The 19,705-nt window shown below is 56.5% G+C and overlaps 2 protein-coding genes across 3 annotated transcripts; one reads left to right on the top strand and one right to left on the bottom strand.

Moving 5' to 3' along the window:
* The first annotated feature begins 288 nt into the window (after positions 1-288).
* On the top strand, positions 289-13,941 carry TTC16 (tetratricopeptide repeat domain 16). Its single transcript, XM_061200958.1, has 14 exons — positions 289-306; positions 1,083-1,255; positions 1,583-1,673; positions 1,849-1,992; positions 3,204-3,304; positions 3,404-3,533; positions 5,729-5,943; positions 6,586-6,830; positions 7,200-7,341; positions 8,967-9,132; positions 9,652-9,794; positions 9,955-10,126; positions 11,581-11,662; positions 12,721-13,941. The coding sequence occupies exons 1-14, from the start codon at positions 289-291 to the stop codon at positions 13,920-13,922; spliced, it is 3,024 nt and encodes a 1,007-aa protein (XP_061056941.1). The 3' UTR covers positions 13,923-13,941.
* Positions 13,942-14,056: 115 nt separating this feature from the next.
* On the bottom strand, positions 14,057-18,306 carry TOR2A (torsin family 2 member A). 2 transcript variants are annotated; one of them, XM_061200956.1, is made up of 5 exons: positions 18,115-18,306; positions 17,242-17,507; positions 16,313-16,488; positions 15,142-15,269; positions 14,057-14,824 (listed from the first exon to the last, which is right to left on the bottom strand). In XM_061200956.1, exons 1-5 carry the CDS (start codon positions 18,263-18,265, stop codon positions 14,580-14,582), a joined length of 966 nt encoding a protein of 321 aa, XP_061056939.1. In that variant the 5' UTR covers positions 18,266-18,306; the 3' UTR covers positions 14,057-14,579. The 2 variants fall into 2 exon arrangements, with proteins under 2 accessions (XP_061056939.1, XP_061056940.1); XM_061200957.1 differs by lacking the exon at positions 15,142-15,269 and having other exon boundaries at positions 14,689-14,824.
* Positions 18,307-19,705: the final 1,399 nt, after the last annotated feature.

Raw genomic sequence — 19,705 nt, 5'->3', positions numbered from 1 at the left:
TTCTGGCCCCCGCTGTGGCCCTGCCTCGCTTTGGAAACCCGGCAAGTCTTTTCCCCGCTGTAGACCTCGGCCTCCCTAGCTGATAAAAACTTGCTAACCTCCTTCCGGCTCTGTTTGAAATTGGATTCCAGCGAGTGGAGTCCTTGGATTCCGGGGGCGTGGCTAGGGGGCGGAGCCTGTGGGCGTCCTGGAGATGATGCCTAGCAACGTCAGGGGTGGGTGCCGGGAGGCAAGTGAGGGCCGTGAGGGAGCCCGCCCAGGCCCGGAGGTCCTCCTGGAAGGGGCCTCATGACAGAGTCCAGAGAGGTGCGGGAGAAGGCTAAGGCAAAGGCAGAGGGTCGGGGGAGAAGAGACCACGTCTGGGTTCACAGGAAAGGTTTTAAGTACGGGAGAGGCAAGATCATTTGTGCGATTCAATAAAGTCCCTGGCTGCTTGTGCAGAGAGCAGAGGTCTTAGGACCTGTGGCTGGTGGGGAGGTCAGAGGGGTGGCCGGAGCTGGCATATAGCAGAGATGGCACTGGCCAAGATGAGAGGATGAGAGAAGAGGAGGGATTTAAGAGATCTTTAGGAAGTGGGATAGACAGGACTTAAGGACTGATGGGACATAGATCTTTGGCTTAAGTGGTTGGCAGAGGAAGGTGGACTCACCGCTGTGGGAAAACCTGGGACAGAAGTCAGGTGAGTTGCTCAGTTTGGCCTGCTGAGTGTGAGGGTCCCACAGGATATGCAAGAAGCTGCTGGACCCCCAGGGCCTGTGGCTTGGGGCAGGGCCTGAGCTGCAGAGTTTTGGGTGTCAGTAGCTGGAGGTAGGAGCTGAGGGGGACCAGGAGGAGAGCTGAGGGGGACCAGGAGGAGAGCAGAGGCCAGTGTGAGCGTGAGACCTTGACCATAGGTGACAGAAGCAGGACTGGAGAGAGGTTAGGGGAATAGAGGTGGGAGTGCCACCAGACCCCAGATTGTGCTTCTTACCAGGCCTCATTTCTACCCCTCCTCCATCCTGTAAAATACCTGAGGAGAGTGTGTAAGCGGAGAGGGGACTGTCTCTGGAGGCCTGCTCCAGCTTGCTGTCGCTTGGTTCCAGAATGCTCTGGGGCTTGACCAGGCTCCCTCACAGCACATCCCAAAGCCATGGGTGATTCCAGTGCCAAAGGGGACCCTACAGCGCATCTTTGGGACCAGCCAGGTGTTCCGGAACTTTGATGACATAAAACCAAAGGCTGCGGGGTTAACGGTGCCCCTCAAAGTCAGGGAGTAGTGAGTGATTACCTTGCCATGGGGTCCCAGGTTCCTACCCTGCACAGCCACTGACATGCTGTGCAGCCTTGGGCCAGTTACTCTCCCTCCCTGAGCTTCAGCGAGCTCAACTGTATAACAGGGCTCTTCCACCTCAGCAGATAAAAGGGTGCTGGCCCGGATGAGCTCCAAGAATGTCAGCCTCCTCTCCCTGGGTCTCTGTCTACCCCTCTTGTCTCCCTACCCAAGTCCCCCTCCTCCCAACCCATTCCCGAAGCCCCAGCTGTATGCTCTGGACTGGTCCCAAGTCAGGGCCAGCCCCTCCGCCTGTGCCCCCTGCCCCTGCAGCTACCATCGAGGCCATCAGTGCTTGGAGCAAGAAGACTGGGAGGTGGCCGTGCTGTTCTTCTCCCGCGGCCTCCACCTGGACTCCCAGCTGGTGAGGGGGACGGCCTGGGTGGGCACAGGCAGTTGCTGGCCCCGCACTCACCCCTCACTGTTGCACCTGCCTGGCCCCTTCTCTCAGGGCCACCAAGTCCCTGTGGTAGCTGAGTGTCAAGCCTCAGGGCGGATTGTGGGGAGGGGAACGACAGCCTGGGTCCCCTCTCCCACAGGTAGAATTCTATGCCTTGAGAGCCGAGGCCTACATCCAGCTCTGCGACTTCTCCTCGGCCGCCCAGAACCTTCGAAAGGCCTCCTCCTCCCAGCCAGAGCACACGGACTACCTGGAGCGGCTCACCTTGGTGCTTTACCTGAAGGTGCCTGGGGCTGCCCCAGGCCCACACAAGGCCCCACCTCACACCCCGGCCTGCTGACTCTCCCTCCAGCTACGGGGGCTGTCCTGGTTCCTGAGACCAGCCCTGACTCCCTGGGGACCTTCGTGTCCCTGTGTCTATGTCCCCATCTGCTGCCCCGCTAATGACCTCTCCCGCCTCCCGTGCTGGTTTACCACCAGGGCTGGGTACGGTTTTGCAGCTTTGTCCAGTAGAACTTTCTGCAGTAGTGACAATAATTACTGTCCCATCTGGTAGCCACTAGCCACGTGGAACTGTTGAGCCCTTGAAGTGTGGCGAGTGTGACTGAGGAACTAATTTTGAAATTGTATTTAATTTGAATTGATTTGAAATTACATAGCCACGGGAAGCAGGTGGCTATTGTATGGGGCAGCACAGGCCTGCAGTCCACAGGCTCTAAGCACTAAAAAGGTAAGAGTGCCCCCCATTTGCAATGCAAAATAAAGACGATATTAAACCATAAAATCCCAACAAAGTCCTGATTTTTTTTCCATTTTGACAAATTGAATGCCTTTGTTTTTAATGTCAATAATTATTCAATTCTGAAAAAGAAACATTCTTAAAACCAGAATGTTGGGGTCCTGAGTCCAGTCCTGCTCTTTCTGTGTGACTTTGGGAAGGTCACTTCACCTCTCTGAGCCTCAGTTCTTTCATCTAAAAGGGGAATGTTAGCTAGTCCCAGGGAGATAAGTTCAGGTGTTTTGTTTTTTGGGGTTTTTTTTTTTTTTTTTTTTTTTTGGCTGCACCTGGGCAGCTTGCGGGATCTTCGTTCCCTGACCCACATCCTCGGCAGTGAAAGTGCCGAATCCTAACCACTGGACCACCAGGGAATTCCCTAAGTTCGAGTTCTTAATACAGGGCTTGGCGCCTGGAGCCCTAGGCCAGGTGGGAGCCTGTTACTGTTAGATCTGCTGTTCTGGTCCACCTCCCAGATTTTCTCTATTTTTCCTGTTCCTTTGTGTGTATTGCTGTCTCTCTGTCGTCAACTGTATATTTCTGTCTCCCCAGCTCTGGATCTCTCTCCATCTGTGTCTCTATCTCTTAAAGTCTCTCCCAGATCTAAAGGGCTCTGTCCCTGTCCCTTGTCATTCCACCCCAGTGCTGGCCATCCCTCAACTCGTGGGTGCTGCTAGGCCGGGGTCACAAGCAGAAGTGACTGCCCTCTGTGTCCTCAGGGCCAGTGCCTTTTCGAGCAATGCGCCTTTCTGGATGCCCTGAACGTCTTCTCTCAAGCCTCTGAGCTCCAGCCTGAGAAATTCTGCTTCCGTTATCGATGGTGAGCGCCCTGGCTGTCCTTGCTGGCCTTTGCCCCCCCGGCGTCCCCTTCCTTCCCCTCTCACCCAGTAGACAGAGCACCTTTGCCCTCTGCCCTCAGCATGGCCTGTCTCCTGGCCCTCAAACGGCATCGTGAATGCCTCTCATTCGTCACCAAGGAGGTGAAGCATGGCACCACCAATGCCGATGTCTACATTCTCCGGGCCAGGCTCTACAACTTCTTTCAGAAGGTAGAGCAGGGAGGGCAGGGCAGGGGGGTGGACCTCCTCCTTTTCTGGATGCTGAGATGACAGGAGGCGGCTGGGCTGTCGGCCAGCCCCGAAGCCACCTCCCCCAGTGTAGTGGGGGCCCTGTCCTCCCCAGGCGGAGGCCCCACCCGGCACTGGCCCAGTCAGGTAGTTGTTCCATCCTCACTCAGCCCCGGCTCTGTGCCAGGCCTGCGCCAGCCCCCGGAAACCACAAGGTGAGAGGCCTTTGCCATCCCTGCCCTCATGGAACTCACAGCCCAGGGCAGACGTCCCCAAGCGGATAATTACACAAAGGATGATTTCCCAATTGTGTGAAGCACCATCAGGGGCACCCAGGCTTCCCTTAGATATGAGACTTGGGGTCACAAGGGAGGAGGGACTGCAGGGATGAGAGAGCGATGGGCAGGGTCTTGTCAATCCAGGGGACTCTGACTTCTTCCTGGGGGGCAGCAGGAGCCTCAAAAGGGTGCTCCCTGGGGCAGTGGGCCTTAGAAAGAGCCTTCTGGCTGCCAGGGGGCATGTGGGCTGGGGGGAGGGGCAAGCCTGGAGGCCGGAAGCCGGGTACCATCCATCTGGATAGGAGTGGGGCTCGAGGAGGATGGCCATGAGGGTGGCAAGGAGCAGGCAAATTCCACAGACCTTTGGAAGCAGGACCCAAGACTGACTTGGTAGCCGGGGGCGTGGTGAACATGAGGGAAAGGGAGGCATCCAGAACAATGCCTGGTGTTCCAGCTTGGCCTGGGTGCTTGGGGATGGGGTGGGGGGAACCTCAGGAGGGGGTAAATGGGATGGGCCGGATTGGGCGGAGTGTCCTGGGGGTGTTGGAACCATGAGTCTCCCTATGCTGGGGGCTGGGCTCCTGTGTCCCACAGGTGAGTCAGTGGGAGAGTCTCCTTCAAAGGTAGGAGACTAGTAATTATTATTATTATTTTTTAAAAAGATGCTCCTATTGCTCTTTTTTTTATTTATATACATTTATTTATTTATTTATTTATTTTTGGCTGCGTTGGGTCTTCGTTGTTGATCACGGGCTTTCTCTAGTTGCGGCGAGCGGGGGCTACTCTTTGTTGCGGTGCGCGGGATTCTCATTGTGGTGGCTTCTCTCGTTGCGGAGCACGGGCTCTAGGCATGCAGGCTTCAGTAGTTGTAGCATGTGGGCTCAGTAGTTGTGGCTCGTGGGCTCTAGAGCTCAGGCTCAGGAGCTGTGGCGCACGGGCTTAGTTGCTCCGCGGCATTTGGGATTTTCCCAGACCAGGGCTTGAACCCGTGTCCCCTGCATTGGGAGACGGATTCTTAACCACTGCGCCACCAGGGAAGTCCCGAGACTAGTAATTATTGATAATTATTTCTGATGGGTGGGATTTCAGCTGCTCCCTACGATGCCTAAGCACGTTCTAAGCACTTTACTCATGTTTATCTCTAAGGCTGGCAGTAACCCTTTGAGGTAGACACAACCCATTGCCCTCTTTTCACAGATGAGGAAACAGGTCCAGATGGTCTGGGTAACTTGCCCAAGGTCACAGTGGTACTCCCCTTGAACTCAAGTCCATCTATTCCAAAGCCCTGCCCCAGCCTCAGCCATCTTCCCCCTCCCGACTTCCACTCACACCTGGTGTCTACACTGCCTCACTCACCCTCCAACCAATTACCCTATAGGACATGGGGTGCTTGCTAAAACTGTTTGTTGACTGACTGACAGACCTGCTCACCCAGTGGAAGGTATTTGCCTAGGGATGTTTTCTGCTCATGCCCAGGGCTGAATCTGTTCTTCGTTAGAGTTGTCTTGGGCTTAAAGGTCAGGGGCGTCGGGGAGGGTGTACAGGGGAGTATAGGGAGGACACAACAGTCACAGTTAGGAGACCACACCCTTCCCCCTCCTCAAGTGAGCCTTGCAGAAGTCCTGCAAGGAGGAGGCATCTGTAACCCCATTCTACAGCAGAAACCACTGAGGTGGACCTGGCTCACCTGAGGTCATATCTAGAAAGGGGCCAGAAGGGATGGAGCCTCAGATGGGATTTTCCCACAAAGCAATGCAGAGCCACTGAAAATGGGTGGCATGGTGCTGGCCTGCCCAGAGAAAGGCCCCTACAGGCCTGGAGGTCTGCCTTCCCACACTGAACAGGGCAGGGTTCAGCTTGGCCTGCACCCCGATGCCATCCCTGGCTCCCCCGCTGCAGCCCAGCCTCTGCCATCGAGACCTACACAGTGCCTTGCTACTGGATCCCAAGCACCCACAGGCCAAGGTGCTGCTCAAGGTGATGGTGGGCCAGGCCCAAGAGGCACGCCAAGATGCCGGGATCCTGGCCGTGCAGGGCAAGCTGCAACATGCGCTGCAGTGTATCAACTGTGCCATCGAGAACAACCCTCTGGACCCCAGCCTCTTCCTCTTCCGGTACTGAGTGGGGAGATGCTGGTCTTGGGTCCCAGGCCCTGCCTTGCCTCAGATGTGCTGTGTGATCTCAGGAGAGCCCTTGACCCTCCCCAGGCCTCAGTTTCCCCATCTAGCCTCTAACAATCTTTCCCTACTCCCCATCGGGGTCAAGGGATCATGGGAGGTGGTCTCTGCTACTGCCTCTGGAGGAGGGGCAGGCAGCAGCCTGGAATCCTGTACCCCCGGGCCTGCTGAGCAGTTTACACTGGCCGGCTCAGCCCAGCTCAGTGGATGAGGCTTGGATTTGAATCTGGGCCACCCCACGAGGACCCACCACCTCATTCTGGGCCATTTCACTTCCTTGAGCCTGGGTTTTCTCATTTAAGCAGTGGAGGTAAAATGTCCTGTGTACAAAAAGGCCTTAGCATAGAGGCTGGCACACACACAGCTCCCAAAAAGAAAGAGGGAAGCTATTTTTAAAGAAAAGTAAAATTACCAGTGACTAGCTGGCTATCTAAGTAGCAATCCAGGAGCCCCACAGGCCAAACTTAGTGCATGAGGTGGGAGCCCCTCCCCCCAGGTCAGAGGGCCCAGAGCCGCAGCCTCTCTCTGGGACACCCCTGGTCGGTGGGGCACTTTGGCCCTCATGTCCCTCCCTCGTAGGGGCATCATGTACCGACGGCTCTGGGAGTTTGACTCCGCCGTGGAGGACTTCCTGAAGGCGTTGGACATGATGACCGAGCACCAGCAGGACCTGGTGCAGCAGGCGCAGCGCCAACTGCTGTTGGCCTACAACGACTTCGCGGTGCACTGCTACATGCAGGGCGCCTACCAGGAGAGCGTGCTGCTGCTCAACAAGGCGCTCAAGGACGAGCAGCGGGAGAAAGGCCTCTACATCAACCGCGGTGGTGCGTGGGGGCCGGGCAGCCCAGTGTGAGCCCCTTGCCCCTCCAAGGCCTGGGCTGGGCGCTTGAGGGCCCTGAGGGAGGGAGGAGGGAAGGAGGGAAAGCGGAGTCTCAGGGTCCCACGGACACACTTTGGGAAACGTTGCCTTAGACAATCTGGCTACAGCCCTTCAAAATGCTCGGGATCAGGCAGCTGGAAGAAGGTGGCCAGAGGCACCGAAAACCTCTGCAGGTGCCCGCGACCGCCCGCTGGTGTCATCCACCACCCGTTGCAGGCCCCGCCCCCTGGGGGTGGAGCCAGCTGGGCTGGCGCTCCTGGGCCCTGGGTTTGCGGGGCTTACTCAACCCCCGCCCCCCGCCCCCGGTCTCCAGATTGCTTCTTCCAGCTGGGCAACCTGACCTTTGCTGAGGCGGACTACCAGCAGGCGCTGGCGCTGAGTCCGAAGGACGAGGGCGCCCACCTGCGCATGGGCCTGCTGCAGGAGAAGTTGGGCTTCTGCGAGCAGAGGAGCAGGTGCGCACTGACTGTGGGTGGGGCGGGGGCTGTGGGCGGGGCTGTGGGCGGGGCGGACCGGGCCGCGGGCGGGGCCGGAAGAGTCTGGAGTGAAGCCGGTCGCCTGGGATCCTGGGGTCGAGATGCCTCTGCTCTCCCAGTTGTCTCCTAAATATGTATTTTATTTTTCAAGTTTTCTCTAAAACTCCTTCATTTTTTCTGCGAATATTGTTATGGTAATTTCGCTTTTTATTAAAAAAACGTAAGTATTCAGTAACATATAACTTAGAACATGAAAGTTCCTTCTAATATCTACCTCCCAGCGCCTCACCTTCCCCTGTAAGTTTGGTAAAGAGTCCTCCAGATTGATTTCTATGCATACGTTAACAACTGTTATCATTTTACAAAAGTGAGATCATGCTAAGCTGATTTTTTTAAATAAGCTTATTTATTCATTTATTTATTTTTGGCTGTGTTGGGTCTTTGTTGCTGTGCGTGGGCTTTCTCTAGTTGCGGCGAGTGGGGCTACTCTTTGTTGCGGTGCGCCGGCTTCTCATTGCGGTGGCTTCTCTTGTTGTGGAGCACAGGGTCTAGGCGCGTGGGCTTCAGTAGTTGTGGCGCCTGGGCTCAGTAGTTGTGGTGCACGGGCTTAGTTGCTCTGCAGCATGTGGGATCTTCCCAGACCAGGGCTCGAACCCGTGTCCCCTGCCTCAGCAGGTGGATTCTTAACCACTGCGCCACCAGGGAAGTCCACTAAGCTGATTTTTGACTTGCTTTTTTACTCCCCATGGCAATTACATATAGGACAACCTCATTCTCTTTTATTGCTTGCAAAGTATTCCATTCTGTGGAGGTACCACAATTAATTTCTTTGGACCCTAGTATGCTGATGAGTATTTGGGCTGTTTTCAGTTTTTTATTATAAATAATGCAATAATGAGACCCAAGACATATGTTTTCATGCGTTCATATTAGTAATTCTGTGGTTAGATTGCTGGAAGTTAAATTGTTGGGTTAAAAAGTGTAAAAATTTAACATTTTAAAAGATAATACCCAATTGTTCTCCAAAAACAATGAACCAATATAAACTTCCCCCAGTAAAGGAAAGTCCTGGTTTCCCCAAACCTCCCTAGCCCAGGGTATTAAGACTATTTTTCCTGTGAGTGCAGGACAGCATCTTTCGTGTGTTTATTGGCCATTATGGCCTGCCCAAATAATTCGCCCATTTGCTCTTAAATTGTTCATTAAAAATTTTTTTCTTTGGTTATAAGTGTTCTTTGTAGGCTGGAAAATTAGCTTATCATCTGCCTTCTATGGCAAAATATTCTTCACTATTTACTGCTTTCTTTTGTGGTGTTTTTGCTACTCAATAATGGGATTTAACCATAGTCAAATTAATTTTTTCATTTTTAGCTGCTGGGTTTATGACATCTCAGAAAGGCCTTTCCTACTCCAGGATCATAAAAATGTCCACTTATGTTGGGATTTTACACTAACATTTAAGTATTGGGTCCATCAAGAGGGGCGTGGTGGCAGGGAGCAGAGACCAGCCTGATTTTCCCCAAACTCCCCACTGGGGTCCAGAAGCCTCCGTATCCTCCAGGTGGCCCAGCTCAGAGCACCCTGTGGCCTGCTGTGTCCTGCAGGCAGTTCCAGAAGGCAGAGAACCGCTTCTCAATGGCCATCCAGCACAATCCCCAGAAGCCCCAGTACTACCTGTACCGCGCCAGGAGCCGGCAGCTCATGCAGAACATTTTTGGGGCCCGCCAAGATGTTGCCACTGTCCTGCTTCTTGACCCCAAACAACCGAAGGTGTGTGCCTGCTGGGCCAGGAGGGTGGGCTCCAGAGTCAGTACCTCTAGCCACCTAAAGATACTCCCTGTCCCTAAAAGAAACCTGGTTTCCTAGCAGTAATAACAGCTGCTAATGCTGGAGCATTTACTATGTGCCAGGCACTGTTCTAACCAGTTCAGCTTACATCACCCCATTTAACCCTCTTCAGTACCTACGAGACAGGTAACATTATCATCACCCCACAATTCATAGAGGGAAGAGGGTAAGGCTCAGAGAAGTCAGTTCCCTTGGCCCAGGTCATGGAGGATGGAGGTCACACCCTTATCTGGCTGGCTCCAGAACCACTGGTCAGGCTCACCATCAGCACTCCCTCATCGAATAGTTCCTTTCTCAAGATGTCCTGATAGTTCTGGGGCAGAAAGGTCCAGCCCTTTAAAAAACAGCAATCTGTAAACACTTCCTCTGCCAGGGCAGCACCACACCATCTGCCCCCTGTCCTGGCCCACACCTGACTCTGGTCACCCTCTTTCCTGGCAGCTGCTGCCACTGATGACCAACCTCTTCCCCGGCATGTCAGTGGAGGAGGTGCTTAACAGCCAGGTGGCCCACCTGGCCAGGCTGCAGCTGGAGCGGGTGGTGGAGCACAGCCTGCAGGCCGGCACCCCTCAGGATATCGTGGGGTAAGTTTCTCCAGGAGGGCCCACGGGCCCAGAGTCGGGGGATGGTTGGGGCTCAAGGCACCTCTGGCCCTAATCGCCTTCTCAGGCCACTGTCCAGTCCTGGGGATGGTGGGGTGAGTCAGGGAGGCCTACCCAGCGCTCTGGGGTCACGGCTTGTCAGGCAGCTCAAGGAGCGGGAACTAGAGCGCCAGAGGGCCCGGACCCTGCAGCTTTCGTGGAAGCTGGAGCAGCCTTTGTTCGAGACCTCCAAAGAGCTAGAGGCCACTCGCCAGTCCCTGCAGGCAAAGCCAGAAGGCCCAGAGGAAGAGGCCAAGGCCCCTGTGGAGAAGGAGGTAAGTGGGCTGTACACCGGGGCCGGAGGTCCTTGAGGTCCAAGGTGGAATGTACCCCAAGTCAGGGCTGAGGGATGCACGCTGGCTAGAGGCTGGCTTCTGGGCCTGGCTCTGCCACCACTCAGATGTGTGACTTGGGCTGGGGACATCTCGCTGTGAGACAGAGAAGGTACCAGTAAGGGGTACACCTGAAGGAGAGTGCGTGAGGATGTGGGCCCCTCACGGAGAGAGGCTTGCCACACTTTGTCCACACTCACCTTCATAAATTCCGCTGTGTGGACTGGCCACTTGTACCAGAATTTTCTTAATTCTTAAATTCATTTCTAAAAACTTTTCACTGAATGGAACGTATAGAAAAAGTACATGACTCATAAGCGAACTGTTTGATGGATTTTCACAAACTGAATACCCCCCGGCACCATTCTCCAGATCAAGAAAGAACACATTCCCAGTTCCCCAGAAGCCCCTCGTGCCCCCTTCCAGGCCCCTCCCTCAGCCCAGCACACCCCACAAGGCTGTCCTGATTCCTAACACCGCAGACGAGCGTGCCTGTCCTTCGCAACAGAGGACAAATGTGGCGCATGCCCCTTTACCTCTGGCTCCTTTCACTGAGCGTCCAAGTCTGTGAGATGCATCCAAGCTGACTGCTCCTTCTCATTGCTGGAGACAGTGCCATCCTGCGAATATCCCGCCATTTATTTATCCACTCGACTGCTGATGGACAGCAAGTAAATTGTGTTCAAGGGAGACTTTAACCATCGAAGTAAACGGAGTGCCAGCATCCCTTGCCAGAAATGGGAAAGGCAAGCTCTACATTTTTCTAGCTCACATTAGGATACAAAAATACAGAACTTGGGTCTGTGTATGCCTGAAGTCATCGTGGGGTCCCTGCTGAGTGCTCCGCAGCCCTGCCCGCTCCCGCATCTCACTCCCGCACATTTCCCGCGGCCTGCAAGTGCGACCAGCAGCCGAGAGCCTGGCCAAGAGCCTGGCCGCAGAGTCCCCCTGACTTGGATTCCAGCCCTGCTTCTCTGCCTCTTAGCCGAGTGCCCAGGGCAGGCTGCTCAGGCGTTTCCTGGTCCGGGAAATGGTAATGGCAGGCGAGTTCCCTCCCAGATGCGCAGGGAGATGAAACACAGAGAAGGTCCTCGGTTTCTCACTAACCATTCCCCGGACACAGCACTTCACAGTTCACAGAAGCCTGTCCCACAATTGAACTAATTTGCATTTTGCAGATAGAGAGATGAGGCCCAAGGGCCTCTTGACACTGCTTTTCTCACGTGGCCACACCTGTCTAACCTGGCCACGCCCCTTCCTGTCCAGTCAACCTCTCCATGTCCCCATCCAGCCCTAACCTGCGACCCTCGAGGAGCTCTAAGCGGCTGGACTTACAGAGCTGCGGCCACTGTGACCGTGCAGCCTGTGATCATGCAGCCTGTCTCTTGCCCTAGGAGAAGCTGGAGCCGGGTCCCAGCAAGGAGAGGTCCCTGACCGACAGCTACATCAGCCAGACCTCTTCAGGCTCCATCTTGGGCTGTAAGTCCCCCGCTCCTGCCAGACCTGAGTGAGCCAATGCAGCAGGGAGGGCAAAGGTCAGGGGTCAGGGACTCCCAGGCCTGAGTGTGAATTTGGGCTCTGCTGTCATAGCTGTGTGAGTGTGGAGTGGGAGGACTCATCCCAGCTTTGCGGGGGGGCACAGGGAGCCCTCAGGGATGCCCAGCACACAGCCTGCGAGGCCGGCTCTCACCGCGAGGCACTTCACAGTTGCTGCCTGCTCCACCCTCATTCCCCGCTCAGGCCTGTCTCTCTTCTCTCTGCCCCCTTGGCCTCTCCCTGAAATAAGCCCACGAAGCCTGTGCACGTCCAGGGGGCTTTTACCCTCAATTCTGAAAGGTGCCAGCGTGGAGGGGACAAAAGTAAAAAACGCAAGAATGCTGCTATGGGTCCCAGGGGCAGCCATGGGCAGTCTAGGGAGGGACGGGAGTAGCAGCGGCCAGCCACCTTCCTGCCATTCAGCAAATGCGTTGAGCATCCTAGGGCCAGGCCTGTGCTGGACACTGGTTACAGGCATGAATGGCACAGTCGTTGCCCCAGGGAGCCCTTGGTCCTGAAGGGAAGAAGGCACACAGGTAAACAGATAACCAGGACAGTGTAGCCATACCATGGAGGGGAGTCCCGAGGGCTCTGGGTGCATTTAGCTCCCCTTGGGGGGTCAGGAAGGGCTTCCAGGACCCAGGGGAAGAGCGGTAGCCAAGTGTGCGCAGGTTGGAGCGGGGGGAACTGCTGCAGGCAGGGGGCCAGGGCCCTGCAGGCTGTTGGCTGTGGCTGGAACGCAGAGGGCAAGAGGCAGGCAGCAGAGTGGAGGCCAGCGCTGGGCGAGTGGGGTCCTTCGTATCTCCCCCTTATCTTAGGGCCCTGACCCACCTGCAGGGCTCAGGGTACCAGGAGGGCTGGGCTGCCGTGAGCTGGCAGGCCTTCCCCTTGGCCATGCAAGGCCTCTGGGACATAGGCAAGGGTGAGGCCTAGAAGTCTCCCTTTCCTGGCACTGTCTGGGGAAGGCGGCCTGACAGCTTCTCTTGACATATCCTTTCCAGTCAGGACCATGTCCACCTCAGAGACGGAGACGTCCACTGCCTGCCAGGAATACGGGAGCACTTCAACCACTGTTGTGACATTCTCTGACTCCTCACTGCTAAGGACACAATCCTCAGACTTGGGGGACAAGAGGGAAGACCTAAGCCTGAGCCACAGCCCCAGAAAAACCAAGTCCACCCCAGGCCACAGCCAGAGGCCCAGCGAGCCTGAGGCCATCCAGGTCCAGAGCCAGAGGCCCAGCAGGACCGAGGCCATCCAGGTCCAGAGCCAGAGGCCCAGCAGGACCGAGGCCATCCGGGTCCAGAGCCAGAGGCCCAGCAGGACCGAGGCCGCCCTGAGCCAGAGGCCCAGCAGGACCGAGGCCAACCAGGTCCAGAGCCAGAGGCCCAGCAGGACCGAGGCCGCCCTGAGCCAGAGCCAGAGGCCCAGCAGGACCAAGGCCATCCGGGTCCAGAGCCAGAGGCCCAGCAGGACCGAGGCCGACCAGGTCCAGAGCCAGAGGCCCAGCAGGACCGAGGCCGCCCAGGTCCAGAGCCGGAGGCCCAGCAAGACCGAGGCCACTCGGAGCCGGAGGCCCAGCGGGACTGAAGCCATCCAGGTCCAGAGCCAGAGGCCCAGCAGGACCGAGGCCGCCCTGGGCCAGAGCCAGAGGCCCAGCAGGACCGAGGCCGACCAGGTCCAGAGCCAGAGGCCCAGCAGGGCCAAGCCCGCCCAGGTCCAGAGCCGGAGGCCCAGCAAGACCGAGGCCACTCGGAGCCGGAGGCCCAGCGGGACTGAGGCCACCCAGGGCCAGAGCCAGAGGTCCAGCAGGACCGAGGCCACCTGGAGCCCAAGGCAAAAGCTCAACAAGACTAAGGCCACCCAGGGCTCAAGGCAGAGGCTCAGAAAGGCCAAGGGTGCCCATGGCCAGAGCTGGAGACCCAAAAAGGCTGGTGCCACCCAGGACTGGAGCTGGAGACTGATCCAAAGTCCCAGCAAGATCAAGACTTTCTATGACCCAAGTTGGAGCCCCTGCAACACTGAGGCCACTGAGGGCCAGGGCCACAGCCAGAGGCCCAGCCAGCCCAAGGCTGCCCAGAGCTGGAGCCAGAGCACAAGCCCAGGTTCCGGCAAGACCGAGGTCACCTGGGGACTGAGCCCAAGTCTCAGCAACACGCAGACCACCCAGGGCCTGAGACAGAACCCCAGCCCCGGCAGTTAGGCTGCTCTCTGAAGGGGCCGCTCAGCCCCTTCACTTCTTGCTGGGGTGCAGGAGATTCTGCCCCCACCACTGGCCACTCAGCAAAGCAGCCTCCTCCAGAGCAATCAGAACCTCAGCCAACATCCCTCTGGTCCCATGGCTAAATTTATTGTATTTGTTCTCTTCTTTTACAAAATTAAAAACTTGAAAAGCCCAGCCCAAGTGGCAACTTGAGTCCCTCTGTTCCCAGAGACAGAAGTCTCAGCCTGGCTTTACGATACTGGGACATAGGGGGTGGGGTGGAGGGTAGGGGTGTGGTGCCTGAGCCAGGGCCGAGACCAAAGAAGGAGGGAGCAGCCACGAGCCACCGTCCCTGAGTTAAAATTCACATTTTAAGAAGGCTCAGGCTGGAGGGTGAGGTCAAGGCTCATTGAAGTTCTGGGGTGACCAGCGGTTTCCCTGAGGGAGGAAGCAAAGGCCAAGATGCCCTCAGACCAGTGAAGAGGCCAGGGCCTGCCCTGGCCTTCTGTTTCATGGCCTAGCCAACAGCCCTCCTCATCTTCATATTGTGCTCTGGGTCCCAGGAGGCACAGGACAAGGGACCCTCTGGCAGAGGCCCCAGGGCTATTCCTTCACAGCCTGGCCAGGTAGAGGAAGACAAGGATGCTGCCTGGAGAGTCAGAGGAAGAAGGCGACTCGGGAAGCCACAGTCTTGCAGCCATTGGAGGAAAAGAGCTGCTCGTCCTCAGGGAAGAAGGTGGTGCTGTCCAGCACAGCCTGGACGACCTCATCCCTTGGCTCCAGGCCTAGCTGGGCCAGCTCGTTGAGCACACAGTGCTGCACATGGTGCCTCTGGAGAGGTAGGAAGGGCACCAGCGCGTCCAGGAGATGCTCTTCCATGATGCCCGAGCGCCAGAAGCCATCTGCAGGAAGGAGCGATGGGAAGAGGCAGTGCTTCACGGGGATCAGCTGGGCCCTGTCCACCCCCAAAGGAAGGAAGTGCAGGAACGGGGCTGGTCTTAATCCTCCCAGCCACCTTCCAGGTGCTGGGCTCGGGGAGGCTGTCTGCCAGCTCAGAGCGCCAAAGCCTGGGCTGGGAAGTACTGGGTCAGTGGGCAGAGCATCAGACCTGGGAGAGCCTGGCCCACCCCAGGGAGCCCAGCCCATCCCTCCGTGTGATCTGGGCGTGGAGACCTCAGCCTGGAAACCACCCTGGGGTGGGGTCCTTGGCGGAACTCACGGTTCGGGTTGTCCAGCACAGCCTGGGAGATAACCGGCTCCAGCTCCTGCAGGCGAATCTCCTCGCGCTCCCGGCGGCTGCGCCATGCCTCCAGCACCACCTGGTTGATCTGCTCACCGCCAGTGTTGCTAAAAACCACAGGGGACGCAGACAGTGAGGACAGGATGTGGCCCTTGCTTCCCACGTGCCACCTAACGCGACCTGAGCCTGGGGGTCCAGCTCAGTGCTGGCAGGAGCCAAACCCACTCAAAACACCCCAGGAACCACTTCCCCTCTCCGGAGCTTGTGCCCTTAACCATGACCCCTGGAAGTTCGGCTATATGTGTCATGCACTTTACAGTTTATAGAACACTTTCAGGTCCCTTACCGACTTTCCCTCACCCAGCCTCTAGGAGGACAGTGGGGCATTAAGATTGGCCCTGTTGTTCAGAAGAGGAGGTGGGAGCTCAGAGAGGTGAAGTGTTTTGCCTGAGGAAACAAAGCTAGGACTCTTAGAGGTGGGACTGAAACAGGACTCTAGTCCTGTTTTTCCCAGGCCTGTGTCCTCTTGGCCACAAAAGAGGGAAAACTCTTAACCCAGCAGGGTTCCACAAAGAAATAAGGATTAAGAGACTGAGCCCAGGGAACAGTGGGCAGTGGTTAAGAACCTGCATGCCAATGCAGGGGACACGGGTTTGAGCCCTGGTCCGGGAAGATCCCACATGCCGCGGAGCAACTAAGCTCGTGCGCCACAATTACTGAGCCTGCGCTCTAGAGCCCGCGAGCTGCAGCTACTGAGCCCGCGCCTAGAGTCTGTGCTCCGCAACAAGAGAAGCCACCGCAATGAGAAGCCCGCACACCGCAACAAAGAGTAGCCCCCGCTCGCCACAGATAGAGAAAGCCCGCGCGCAGCAACAAAGACCCAACGCAGCCAAAAATAAATAAATAAATAATTTAGTTATTTATTTATTTAAAAAAGAGAGAGACTGAGCCCAGAATGGGCTTTGAGAATGTCAAAGGGAAGTCAACCACCTTGAATGACAGTGTCACCAGTGAGGGTGTGGGGGACTTTGGGAAAGCCCAGTGGGCCCGGGGGGAACAGTATTCTGCTATGGGACCACAGGCCAAGACTGGAGAGCTGAGACCTCTGATGAGTGTCCCTGCACCCTGCCCGCTACAAAGCTGGCCCCACCTGATGAAGATGAAGATGGCTTTGCGATAGTTGGTCCCATAGACAACCCAGGAGGGGCCCAGGAAAGGTCTCAGGACCTCTATCAGGCCTGGGGCCAGCTTGTCCATCTCATCGAAGAGGAAGAGAGAGCGGCTGCAGGCAGTGAGGTTTCCCTGGACCCAGCTCTTCAGGTCCTTCTGTGGGAGAAAGGCAAGGGTATGAGTGGGCCTGGAGATGCTCCCCCAATCCCAGATTTCTTCCCAAAGCAAGAATTAATCTCCTTCCCAGGAAGATATGGTCTCCCAGATAGTACCAATCCCTTAATGGGACTGATGGTGAAACTGTGGCCCGGAGAGGGGCAGAGACTTGTCCAAACTCACACAGCAAGTCAGGAAGAGAACAGGGACTCAGACCCAGGCCTCTCACCTGCCTTTTCAGGGCTCCTTCCCCGACACCTACTGCTTTCTAAAAAAGGGGACGGCTCCTTCCTGCTCCCTGAACATTCCCAACAGAGTTGACAACTGAAACAGATTAGCCTGGAAAGTACCTTGCAATCAACAACAACAGTAGTAAGAGCTAATTGGATTTCCTGAGTGCTTACTCTGAGCCTCAAATTGGGGCTAAGGGCTTTACAGAGAGAAGATAATGCAGACTGTCTGGCAAAGGTAAGTGCTCAATAAATAACACCTGCAATTCTATAATCCCACATCCCTCACAACAACCCCGGCAGGTAGGTGCCATTACTGGCCCCCAGGAATTAAATCAAGAACTCCCTGCCGGGTGGTACCACCCCAAGCTTTGTTCAGGGTGGGTCCTGAGGGGTGAGGCTTCAACTGGCTGTGTGGCCTGGAGCAAGTGATTCCCCTCTCTGGGCTCAGGACTCACTCCTTCCCTAGGGTCCAGCACTCCACAGTGCAGGTGGATGGTGGTCCAGGACAAAACCAGCCTACCTTGTAGCGCTCCAGGTGGCCGGGGTGGGGGAAGTGGATGACCGGGGAAAAGTGGTGCACGTGGGGGCTGCGGAGGCCACCCCGGAAGAGGTAGTGTGCCAGCAGGGAGCTGACATAGGACTTGCCGGTGCCAGTCCAGCCATGCAGAGAGAGGACCAGTGGCTTGGTGGGGGCTGGATCCTGCACGAAGGCCTTCAGTGCCTTCACCACCAGCGCCCTGGCCAAATGCTGGCCCGCCAGGTGCTGCGCCAGGTCACACTCCAGACCTAGGGCCACAAGAAGGACAGTGTCAGAGCTGAGGACACACACCCGCCACGGAAGAGTTCCAGGAGGGAAGTCATGTCTGGAACCTGGTCTGGGGATCCGCGTTCTGCGACGTTTTTACAGGCTGTCTGAGGAAAGGAGTGCGGCCCTTGGGGTCTCGGCCTCAGGAGTCACCCTCAGGCCTGACTCAGCTCAGCAGCGCCCCCACCAGATGGCCCTCTGGATTGCGCTCAGCCCTAAGTGGGCGCGAGCTGTCAAGAGGGTCTGCCCAAGACTCCCGCCCATCTCCAAGGCAGGCTTCTTCCTTGACGGCCAGTCCAGTGCGGAGGTCTAAACTTCCCCCCAAGGCCCTGCTGTCAAAGGCCTCTCTCCATCCTGGCAGGGCTCTGCCTGGACCCCAAACAGGCATCCCCAAACCCTCGCCCCAAGTCCCGTGCCCCAGGCTCTCAGGGTCCCTCAACGCCGGGCCCACTTCCGGCCCTGGCCGTCCGGAAGTCTGGGGGTCACACCCTCGGTTCTACTCTCCAGGTCCGGCCCCGGCGCACCCCCGGGGTCCGAGGGCTCCCCGGTCCGCCGGCCGCTCCGGTCCGGGCGCCCGCGGCTGCTCACCCTGGAAGTCGGGCCGGAAGTCACATTCACAGAAGGCGCCGAAGTTGCATCGCAGCGAAGTCAGGTCCCAGGCGGCGGCCGCGGCCGAGACCAGCCCGAGCAGCCCGAGGAGCGCGCCCCACGGCCAGCAGCCGCGCCTCACAGCCGCCATCCGGGTGAGACCGGAGCTGGGTCTGCGGCCGCCAACCTCCTCTCCCGAGAACTACAACTCCCGACATGCATCGCTCCGCGGCAGCCATCGCCTGTGGCCTACAACTCCCGGCTCCCTTCTCTCCCCTCTCAAAGGCCCGCCCGGTCGTCCCGCTGCAGGCCCGGAAGGTGGCCTCCAGGGGGAGCCCGCGAACCGTCCAATCCAGGACTGCGGGCTGAGTTTCCATGGCCACGGTAACCAGGGGACCATCGCAGTAGCTCCGAAAGAATAATAAATGAAGGATTATGACCACAAAGGGTGACGTAATAATTGTAGCAAAAACTTGTGCGGCACCTTACACCTTGCAAAACACCTTTTCTGTGCTCTTTTTTTTTTCTTTTATATGATAAAAGAGCGCTCATAGCTTTTGGTGAGCACCTACTATGTACCGTTAACGTTAGGTGCCTTATATATCCTATGATAACAGTACCTGTCATATAGAGGAATGGTGATATTTCAGTGAGGTACAGGCACGTGAAGTGTTTTGTTTCACAAAGTAATCAATAAATGATCACTGAAAATACATTATGGGACTTCCCTGGTGGTCCAGTGGTTAAGACTCCGCGCTTCCACTGCAGGGGGCGCGGGTTCGATCCCCGGTCGGAGAAGTAGGATACCGCATGCCGCATGGCGCGGCCAAAAAAAAAAAAAAAATCCATTATGTATGAAACATGGCAGTCCCTTACCTAGCAGCTACTATGCATTAAGTGCTTTAACAGCAACCCAAAGGGGTCAGTTCTGTTACTGTCCCCATTTTATTGAGGAGGAACTTAGGGCCCAACAGGTTAAGCCCCTTATCCAATGCCACCCAGCTAGTAAACTGAACCCAAGTCTGGCTGCTGCCAAAGATCTAATGCACTGTGGTATCCATCCTCTCTTGGTCAAAGGATTCATAAGGTAAAGGACCCCAGACGTTTCAAATTCAGTGAACAGGCTCCCCAGGCCTCCAGCCTGGCCTGGAATCATGCTGATCCACATTGCCTACCTCCCCTACCCATGAAATCAAGACAACTGCCTTCATGGCCCTCCTCAAAGATTTCTTGCCTCACCCACCTGACACACACACACACACACACACACACACACACGAAGACTTCTGGGGCCACGTTTCAAAACTTGAAAAGAAATTAGTAGTTCCCACTGTTGAGAAAAGGAAAGAACTCCAGGTGAGGACACCCAGGTTCCAGCCTTCCTGATTCTGCTGCTGTGACCCAGGGCAAGTTCCTTCTCCCTCCAGTTCTGTTTTCCTGAGGGGAGCTGGAATCTTAGATTTCATAAAGCCCTTCCACCCAAACATCTAGGATCCTGGGTTGTACATTTGCGGGATGCTTTGCTGTGGCTCCTGGAGCAGGGAATGGGGAAGGAGCAGGGCAGGTCAGCATTTCTCCTACTGGTTGGAAT

The sequence above is a fragment of the Eubalaena glacialis genome, chromosome 9, assembly GCF_028564815.1.
Source record: "Eubalaena glacialis isolate mEubGla1 chromosome 9, mEubGla1.1.hap2.+ XY, whole genome shotgun sequence".
Taxonomy (NCBI): Eukaryota; Metazoa; Chordata; class Mammalia; order Artiodactyla; family Balaenidae; genus Eubalaena; species Eubalaena glacialis.
The sequence above is the reverse complement of the archived record's forward strand: the minus strand, read 5'-3'. Positions and strand labels throughout refer to the sequence as shown.